Source organism: Numida meleagris, chromosome 3, assembly GCF_002078875.1.
Source record: "Numida meleagris isolate 19003 breed g44 Domestic line chromosome 3, NumMel1.0, whole genome shotgun sequence".
Lineage (NCBI taxonomy): Eukaryota > Metazoa > Chordata > Aves > Galliformes > Numididae > Numida > Numida meleagris.
This window is the reverse complement of record NC_034411.1, coordinates 73,410,685-73,420,992: the sequence shown is the minus strand read 5'-3', so window position 1 is coordinate 73,420,992 and position 10,308 is coordinate 73,410,685. Positions and strand designations below refer to the sequence as shown.

Below are 10,308 nucleotides of genomic sequence, written 5' to 3'. Positions count from 1 at the left end.
AGAAACAGGACCGTTTCCTCCGGGCAGATGCGGGCTGTGGGGAAGAAATCCCACGCTGTGTTAGCAAGCAACTCATGCCCCTTCCTGAGGCTTGGCAGAGAGGTTTTGGCCAGGGCACCTCCAAGCACGGCCAAATCTCCTCTCCTTACCCTGCAGCAGGATGCAGCGGGTCATCTTCGTGCTCTCAGCCTCGCTGTGCTGTTTGGTGTCCTCAGAGAGCTGTGGGGACAAGGTCCACTTGAGAAAATCACATTGGCACTGAGGCCAGAAAAGAAAGCGTGCTGCCTGCTCTCATCTCCCTTGGCGCTCTTGGGAAGAGGCCACGCAGGCAAAACCCAGCCCGCCCTACAGCGTCCCCAGGGGCACACGCATGGCTCCGGAGCAGGCACGGGCATGCAGGAGCTAAGGCTGAGCAGCTGCTCGAGGCTCGGAGCTCCGCAGTCCTCCTGAGACTTAGCCAAGAGGGAAACTGCTGTGGGCGCGAGGGTAGGCTCCCCTTACCTCGCAGAACACGGCACTGGTGATGGCCAGCAAGGTGTCCTTGGGGATGACAGACTGAACTCCCTCCAAGATATCGAGGCTCTGCAAGAGACCAGGGGAGGAAGAAAGGGCTGTAGCCACATCTAGCCACTTGGGAGTGGAGAAACCGTTTCCCAGTGGTTTGTCCACTGGGAGAAGCTCCCACACAGGCCTTCTTGCTTGTCACCGCCCCCCAGCAGTACCAAGAGAGTCTCTCTGCTGTGAGCCGAGCCCCATTTGGACATCGTTTGCCGGCATTTCCCACCCAACAGCCTTCTCCTCCCCCATCAGATGCAACTGGACGTGGTCCTCCCGGTTGTTAGCACAGAGCTCCTCAGGCACTCAGAGCCACACAGTGGTGGTGGTGAAGCCTCCCATCCCCAGGAGATGGGCCCCAGTGACTCTTGGCTCCCTCCTGGGCCTGTCTGGGTTGCTCTTTCCTTGACTGAAGAGCTCAGGAAGCCTCAGACCTCCCTTGGACACCTGTTCCTTCTTTCTCCGAGGGCTCCCCGCCTCCTCCCTGCAACCCACTGACCCCTCGGGCACTCACCCCAGGGCACTCAGCCACACACCCACGCTGAGCCCTGCTCAGCATCTCACCTTGGTCACCCTGGAGGTGTCCTGGACCTCCTGACACTGGTGCACAAGCCAGAGGAGCTGCTCCCAGATGTGCTGTCGGCGCAGCTCCTCTTGCAGGAGGAGATCCATCATGGCAGCCACAGCCCCGACGACGGCCTGTTTGTCCTGGAGAGGGACGGCAGAGGCCCACCATCAAAGACTGAAGGTCTGCCCTTCCTACACAGAGGGCTGTCTCTTTCTCTTTCCCTTCCCCTTCCCCATACCCCCGTGCCCAGCAGGAGTGGGCTCACTCTGGAGGACAGGGAGGTTTTCCCAACACCCTCATCCCCAGCTCTCCCTGCCGCAGTGCTGTGACATGCGGCTGCTTTCTGGCAGGGAGATCCAGCCCCGAGCACAGAGCCAGTTTGGGGCCCTTTGCAGCCAGTCCACTCCCTCTCGTCAGCCCTCTGCTCTCAGCCCGCTGGGCACAGACAGGGCTGCCAACGGGGATGTCCCCGCTGCCATCCCGGGACGGGAATGCAGCAGTGCTCACCTGTTCCTCCTCGCAGCCCCACCAGTTCCTCACCACAGAGCAGAGGAGCTGGTAAAGATTCTCACAGATTTGCTCTTTCTCTGTGGCGGGCCAGGGGCATTGCTTTCCAGAGCACAAGTGAGCCCTGACTCCTTCTGACCATTGTTTCATAACTGAAGAAAAATAATAAAAAAAAATACCAAGAGAAAAGGGAGCCTGTGAGAGTCTGCAGCAGGGCGAGGTGCAACGGCTGTCGTGAGCCCCCCTTGCTCAGGGGCTGGCACTCACCAGCACAAGCGACGCGCAGGGTGCGGCCGCTCCTCACCTGGCCGGCCACACAGCGCAGGCCGGCCAGTGTCAGCCACATGAAGGTGATGCACTGCGGAGCTGCGGAGGGGAAGGAGAGGGCCACGGTCAGAGCCCCGGCAGAGAGGGAGGAGGGGCTGCAGCCCTGCAGCCCCCAGCTCAACGCAGAGCACATGCAAAGGGGAGAGAGCCCTTTGCCCGGTTGTCATTGACGTCAGGAGGCTGAGGGTGCTCTACCATAGCTGCTGAACAGCTTGCTCAGGGTGATGAGCGCAAACTCCTTGGACATCTCCGCCACGGCCTTCAGGTGGCCCTGGAGCTCGGCCATCACCAAGCTGAAGTGCGAGCGGGCCAGAGCCACCAGGACGTTGCTGGCAGCTGTCCTCACGTTGTCTGTCGCGCCCTGAAAAATTGTCCCTGGTGACACGCGGCACAGGAGACTGCCTGAGGCCCTGGGAAGGGCTAAGCCACCGCCGTCCGCCGGCAGAATGCCAGCGCGGGCAGGCGGCTCCCTTTGCCTTCGGGAGTGACCCCTCACCTGGGCCACCGTCAGGTCCTGGGACACCTCTGCCAGCAGCCGGTTTGCCACCCCGCATGGCGGGCGGCTGTCCTCTTCCCACAGGGCGCTCTCCAGCTCGCAGTATGCCTGCGCTCGGTCACCCTGGGGACAGGGATCAGTCACGCTCGCTTTGCCCTTGTTCCCAGGGAGCCGCCTGCTGCCACCCGTGGCTATGCCGATGTGCTGCCGGGGTCAGGCAGGCGCGAGGGCGGCACAAAACCCTGGGCTGTGGGCCTGGCACCCTCGGGACCGTGGCAGTGGGCCGGGGCAAGGGCTGATGTTTGCATGGCCCCAGCTCACCTCCCTGTCTTGCAGGCGCTGCAGCAGCAACGTCACGGGACAGGCAGGGGCAGAGCTTGCCACCCTGCCTCTGCTCCCGCGACGCGTACGTCTGGGCATGCAGCCCACACAAGCAAAGAGACCTGGAAGGAAAGAGCAGAGCAGCTGCTGTTGGTGTTGCTTGGAGCCAGGGGCGAGCATGCGGCCAGCTCTGGGAGAAATGCTCCTCCAGCCCCACAGCGCAGGGTGGGTTGCGCTGGCACATGTGCGGTTGGCGGGGAAAGGGGAGAGAGCCTTCCACTTGCCGGGGCACTGGGGAGACCACGGTGGGCAGCTGCATCAGCACAGCTAGGACAGTGCTGCTGTTTAGGCGCATCCTAAACAGACACTGGTGGCACACGTGTGCTTGGGCAGCGTCGCGGTGTCCAGAGAGGTGGAGGGACCTCACCTCGAAGGGCTCTCAGCCGCTCCATCACGGCAGGATATCTCAAGACAGACACAGTGCTCTCTCTGGGTCCTCCTCCTGCAGCTTCCACAAGCTACTGGGCCACCGCTCCCACCGCTGCCACAGGGGCCTAAGAGGCAGCCACTGTGACATCTCACCAAGGAGTGTTACCTCACAGAGATCCACGTGCCCTCAGGCGGGAATCAGACAGCATGCCCGGCAACCTTGCTGGCCCCAAAACACGGCATGTTTTTGTGAGGCACTCCGCTCCGGGGCGGACATGTTCTGCGGCTGCATTGTCTCAGTGTCCTCCGCTGTCCTCCTGGCTGACAGCTGGGTCCCAGAAAGAAGGAGGAGAATAGAGGAGGCAAATTACTGCCTGAGGGGATGCTGTCGGGATCAAGGTTTTGGGTACCGTGATCTTGGGCACGCCTTTGAGAGACCAGGTGTGTGGGCGTGAGACGGAATAGGACTGAGCAGTTGGGGCAAAAGTGTTCTGGGGAGCAAGCTGGCAGGATTGATGACCAGAGCATTGAACTAGATTTGACGGAGGAAGGGGATGGAGTTCCTTGTGACAGAGAAGGGCCTGGGAACGCTGTCTGTTTAGGAAACTGTGGAGAAAAACCTCCCAGTTGTCCAGTAGGATCTTGTGAGGACTCCTCAGAGAAGATGATGTTGCCAAGAGCCTGGCTTAACCCTTCTTGCATCCCTCTAGAGATCCCTGCACCCTCTGCTTCCTTACAGTGCCTGTACAGCAATGTGCGCCGCCTGGGGAGTAAACTAGAACATCTGGAAGAACTAGAGATCTGTGGGGATGTGATCTCATTGCTATCACGGAGACATGGTGGTACAGCTCACGTGACTGGAATGCTGCCGTCCGACCACTGTGTCCAATATCTAAAAGGAGATTAGAAAGAGGAGGAGAATCAACTTTGTACTTGGGTAGACGGTGACAGGGCAAGGGGGAATGGTTTTAAGCTCAAGGAGGGAAGGTTTAGGTTGGTTGCCAGGGGGAAGTTCTTTACAGAGAGAGCGGTGAGGTGCTGGAACGGGCTCCCCAGAAAGACTGTGGGTGCTCCATCCCTGGAAGCATTCAAGGCCGGGTTGCATGGGGCCCTAGGCAGCCTGGTCTAGTACCAGCTCTGGAGGTTGCTGGCCTAGCCTGTGGCAGGGGGGTAGGATCTTGATGATCCTTGGGGTCCCTTCCAACCCAAGCCATTCTGTGATTCTATGATTCTATAATTCTATGATTCTATGAACAAGTGTCTATGATAGATGAGATGAAGCTCTGTCATCCCATTTCCCTACAGTGAATGGCAAACCTGTATTTTGGAGTGTTTAATTATTTTTCAAGCTTTTAAGTATAGTCCTAAGCTAGTATATATTATCGTGGAAAATAATTAAGGGAGAAAGCACTGACAGCTGTTCTTCTTTGTTTTATGATGATAACGAGGATCAACAGCTGTAGTAAATTCCTAATAGACAGAGATAGGTGAATAAATTCCATGTACTGCAACTGGTTTTGTATCAGAAATAGCTGGAACTGATCTCTTTGTTGGTGGTTTAAGTCTTTGGCAAAGTGTTTAAGTGAGCAAGCCATTTTACAATAAAGTCAAAAAGAAGGGTTGCCTGAGGTTTTACTGTAATGTGTCAATGGTTTACGGGCTTTAGGCCCGATTCCGTGACAAAGGGAACGGGGGACCCACGGGCCCACGTCCCAGGAAAAGGGGAAAGGGAAAAAGGGTAGGGAGATGGCCCTGAGAGCAAAGAACAGCGGCAACAATCTGAGGAGAAACAAACTAATTTACTAAATAAGATATCGGAATGCAAAACAACACACTATCATACAATATAATTACAATTTAAGCTGATAAATCCAAATCAGAGAGAGAGAATGTCCCAGTATCAAGGTAGGCCTTACTCTACTACCGACGATAAGATGGCTGGAGAGCGAGGTGCTGCCAAGACGAGAGACGGCAGAAAAAGGGACGAGGTCTTGTGATCTGCAAGTTTTTATACTGTGAGCTTTTATCTTTTCCCTCCGGCTGGAAAATGGTAACAGAGGAGCAAAGTGCCGTGGGGACTGTAGTAGTCCTTCTCTTCTGAGAACCAGGTACATTCACTACATGATGTTATGATGTGGAGTACCAATAACCGAAAATCATAAAACCATGACATTATGTTTGCATCCCACCGTACAAATTAATACTAAATAGTCATGTATTTTCTTTCAGGATCTGGACTAATTTCAATGATTTGTGGAGGACAGATTTTGGCATATTGTTTATTTAAAGACAACTTCATTTACCCTGTTCTAGATGATTTTTGAAAAGGAAAATTACATCCTGCGTTAATATTAATATAAATTCTAAGATTTCTTACAGAACATAATTGAAATGAAGCTAGAAACTGTTTAATTGTGAGGTTAACAGTTCACCTTTTGTATCTTACATTTGTTTGCAAAGTCGATGTCATCACTTTTAGCTGTTGTATGTAGTCACTCTTAGCTTTTGTATGTATGCTTTCCATTCAGCAAATGATTAAATACACTGTATTTCTTTGAAAACAAACAAACAAAAAAGACTGTAAGAGCAATGATGTAGCACTCTTGCAAAATCCTACAGGGAAAAATGAACTTGTATTTAATGTCTTCAGAGCACTTGTTATCTGTTGTAGTTTATAGAACACTGATTCTAATTCAGGCTGGAGTCTGGCCTCTCACAAGCACTGCAGAAGTTTAACGTCAGCCCAACTGTCATAAATCATTGTAAGTTTAAGGCAACCTCTCCTGGCTAACCCCTGATTTCCTTGAATAGCACACTGCTCTGTATCTCTTTCCATCTTAAAGCTCTCACCTGGAAGGTGACCCAGACAGAAGAAATCAGGCTTACAACCACTAATGTTTGGTTGACTCCTCAACTTCCAAGGAATCTACAGCTAGGTGTTTTCTATGACAGCTTCAGGCTATTCTGTCTTGAACTAACGATTCAGTTTTGGTGTGACTGTGCTGAAATGAGGAGAGCAATTGCTACCAGCAGTCGCTTTTTTACATATCTCTTTCTCTCTTCCCCAGCTGTATGTGGCCAATGCCAAAGTGCTGGTCAGTGGATGGTTGTAATGAAAAAAAAAAAAAAAAACAACAAACAAACACAAACCAAGCACAGTAGTGGCTTCAGTTAACTCTTTATCTGTTTAACCATAATAAAATCCTAGTAGCAAAATTGCTAGAAGGCAATTTCATCCTAAATACAATGTTAGTGACTGGATTTCAACTGCAGCTTGCTTAGAAGAGCAGGACTGGATTGGTGTTTACACAGGAGTGCAATGTTTCATTTGCCTTAACCTGACTCAGCAGACAATGCCTCTGAAGAATCTGTCCCCTCATGATCTAATCCAACATTTTAAAACACATTGCAAGTTTTATAATTTGTATGTAAATTTTAATATTGAAAATACATGTACATGAGAAGCATGTTTCAGACTCCCAAAAGTATGAGATTGTCTTTTGTGAATGACAGATATGTTAGTAGAGACAAACTGGGCACATAAATCCACAGCACTGAATGTAGACTTAAGAAGTGGCTCAGTAAGATCAAATGAAGCATAATACGCTGCATACTGAAGTCAGCAAGGATAATTTCAGGGAGTTGATTAACCAGCCTGCACTGATGGCTGGTCTGAGCCATCACTTCGAGTTCAATACACGTGTATCTCCATAAATACTAGTGTGCCCACAGCTGACTGGAGTTATCTGTCTGAAAGATGTTTGCACATTTCTTTCAGTTTTGTTTCAGTTTAAAACTGTAAAAATGGATGGGAACTAAGTAGTTCAGTGTAAATCCATATCTCCGTCCTAGTCAGTACACAGTTTGAGCATGTAGGTAGGGCACCATGTGCCAGAACATGGATTAGATATAAAGTTAATCCATGTATGGAACAAGTTTCTATTTTTAAACTGTCAAGATTTTCCTATACGGGCGTCAGCCCAGCTGCAGCTTGCAATAGTTCTGTTGCTCAGTCTTGACATTTTCAACTTTTCTTCCCTATTTAAAATCTTAAACCACCAGTAAGAAAATAACTTCGGGCAACATGAAGAGAGCTTTATCCACAGAATTTCTCTGAAGCATGTACAAATTGGCTAGTGCTAGAAAAAAAAACACAGTAAGAACTCTAGCAAGAACTAAAAACCTTAGTATACCTATTTAAAAAATCATGAGATTTGCGCATTACTTCCATATATGTAATGATGAGACAATTTCAGCATTATATGTTATTTCCTCTTGTCTGTCATTTTCACATTGATCAGCAACGATAAATATTACAAATAATGTTTAAAGAGTCGACCAAGTTCGCTTCGTGCAAACGAATTTCCATTATATAAGCAATATCAGCTATATCTGTTTGGACATTATCTGGTTAGAAGGCTTCAGAGGTTGTATGTAATGCTGTGTGATTTCTATCTGATGCACCAAAATGGCACTTCTGAATATGACAAACCTGGCTATTTCTGGAACAATAAAAAAGTGACACACCTGAGCAATTTGTAAGTGATTCATTGATAACATTCTAGATGGTGGAGAAGATGATCCTCTGGAGGAAGAGGAGGGCTTTGTATATGTTTCTCAACAGAACTGCCAAAGACTACAAGAAAATACCACCACAGAAAGTAGAAGGAAAATAACGAAAATAGCAGATGGGACATGAAAAAAAAATAGCAGGCATAACTGGAAAAAAAAAAAAAAGAAGAAGAACAATGAAAGCAGGAAAGGAGAACACATAAATGTGCAATATCTGTGAAAGAAGAAAAGACTTGTAGGCTGAACTTGTAACTCTGGAGCCTCACAACATGATTGCTATGTGTAAGCCACAACCCACTTTTTGCTCGTCATTATTCCAGAAAAAGTGGTCTCCACATCTGTAGATACCACTGTAATCTGTGATTTAATCTGTGGATTTTACCCTGGGATTTTCAGGATTCTTTGCTCTCTGACTCAACCAGGCCCAGGAATAGTGTCTAACTGAGCTGGCATGGGTTTATGCTTCAGTTATCGAATCCCTTTTGGTACAGTTTAGCAGACATAAATTTGCACAGATATCATAGGAGTGCAAGACAGTCTAGAAAATCTTACAAGAAGAGGGAGAATTTATCCACTTCTACTCTGAGATTCTAGGCAGAGTTCACAGGGAAGATGTAGAGATTATCTATAGAAAACACTGGAACCGTACACAAATGCCATATCTTAATAGCCCCATACTTCATTTTAGTCATTTTAATATTTCTTTCCAGAGAGAAGTCTTTTTCATCATACCAAACCACCTACTCAGATAGATCACAGTTCTCCTCAATTCAGCCCTCTCCCTAAATGGCTTTGTATTCACTCTTTTTCCAAATGGAGATGTCTTTCTCATAACAAAGAATGTGAGTGAAATGCATTTTTGGAGACTCTCAGTTTTTATTTCTATTCACCCCCAGGTGAAGATAATAGCAAGAACATGACACACTCATGGAGGGACTACTCAGAAATTGTAATGAAACACTGCATGATTCAGCTGTTATAAGATGGTGAATTCTAATCCTGTTAGGGTGGTTCTTTAATTAAAATATCTATTAACTTTTCTGTAGTTAATGTAATTACAGATTTATTACTTCTTGTCCTTCTAGGAAGAAGAAGTTTATGATCCAATAATATTTAATTTATAAAATCCTACCTTAGGAAAAGGAATGCTCAATGTAATAACCTATCTATAAAGGTATTCACTTTCAGAAATTAAGTATCTCGTTAAAAGTTCTAAATAAACAACATCAAGTTGAAGTACCTGCATTGCATTCCAGATTCATAATTCTCCTTAAGATGTTAAGAAATATGTTATAATTTAATTTTCTGTCATAGTACTTCTTTCATAAAAATTCCTTTAAGTCTAATGAACTTATAGTATACTTTCCTTTATATAGTATATATATTCTACTAGTTTAATTTGTGTCAGTTGATAAAACAGGTATTCCTTTTAATATGATATGCGGAATACACTGACACTGCCAAACAAGTAGTAAGCTAATCTGAAGGAATATTTATTATTTTCTTTTCTGAAGAAATCTTTTGTTTTTATTTTTTTCCCATATAATTTCTGTTGTTATAAGGCACTAGCCAAGAAAGAGAAATTGGTGAAGAAGGAGCTGCTGTTCCTGTACTCATTCCAGTACAAGGAGGCAAACAACAGCATTGTAAGCATCAAAAAGCCGTGATCAGAGTCTAACACTGAGCATACAATACGACCTGGTAATCCCCTTGTGGGCCAATGTTTACTGCTAACACTTTATACAGTATCAGCTGGGTTGAAAATTCTTGTATTAAACCATTGGCTTTTAGGATTTTTATAGCTCCCCGCTTGCAGTTAATGCATTTCGTATTAGCCCTCAGTGTGAAGAAATCATAACTCTATATACCAAGGGATAAACTCCAACTTAAATTACTGGAAAACAGTATCTAGAGACTTGGATATATGCACTGAGATGCCTATTCTGTTGCTTTTCTGCAGGCAAACTGAGTTTCCATCATATTTCTAGACTAGAAACACAGTATTAAGGTGTGATTTGGGACAAAAAGGTTGGAAAGTACAGCTCTCAAACAGATGAAAGGCTTGATCCAGTAGAATAGTCAAGACAGGAACTTACTTCATGTGAGCTTTTGATAAAAGCTGAAAGTGAATTCCTTTGTTTTATGAGTAAAACTTAGTCTGCTTTAATAGAACATAAATGCCTAGCTGTGCAATCATATATGTACACCACAGCTATGTAGCTAGAACCATAAAGCTGTGCAGGTGTATGCAACTCCTGCTCAATGACACAAAAATGAGATCTTTGGTCCTGAATACATGTGATGTTTTAATTATAAAACTGTTTTTTGAATAGTTAGGAAAAACAAACTGTCATCTAAGACTTTATAAATTGCTGTGCTCTGACAGCAGGGAGCAAACTGTTATTCTTTCCTTTTCCTGTTTTCTTAAGAGAAGAAATAGCAAAAAAATTTTCCTCAGGATGAACGAAAAGCAAAGAATACAGTGTTTGTAAACCAGAAACAATTTTCAATAATTATGTAAATTGATAAGATT

General features: G+C 46.7%; 1 protein-coding gene and 1 pseudogene across 1 annotated transcript in view; one reads left to right on the top strand and one right to left on the bottom strand.

Moving 5' to 3' along the window:
• Window positions 1-3,304, bottom strand: part of LOC110396388 (maestro heat-like repeat-containing protein family member 2A) — an 8,319-nt gene extending 5,015 nt beyond the window's left edge. The window contains exons 1-9 of the mRNA XM_021392005.1: window positions 3,202-3,304; window positions 2,775-2,896; window positions 2,153-2,576; window positions 1,898-1,996; window positions 1,631-1,782; window positions 1,120-1,263; window positions 502-582; window positions 150-219; window positions 7-34 (exon numbers count right to left, since the gene is read on the bottom strand). Coding sequence (XP_021247680.1) covers window positions 7-34; window positions 150-219; window positions 502-582; window positions 1,120-1,263; window positions 1,631-1,782; window positions 1,898-1,996; window positions 2,153-2,576; window positions 2,775-2,896; window positions 3,202-3,226 — 1,145 coding nt within the window. The 5' untranslated portion in view covers window positions 3,227-3,304. The remainder of the gene's footprint in view (window positions 1-6; window positions 35-149; window positions 220-501; window positions 583-1,119; window positions 1,264-1,630; window positions 1,783-1,897; window positions 1,997-2,152; window positions 2,577-2,774; window positions 2,897-3,201) is intronic.
• Window positions 3,479-10,308, top strand: part of LOC110396386 — a 156,630-nt pseudogene continuing 149,800 nt past the window's right edge.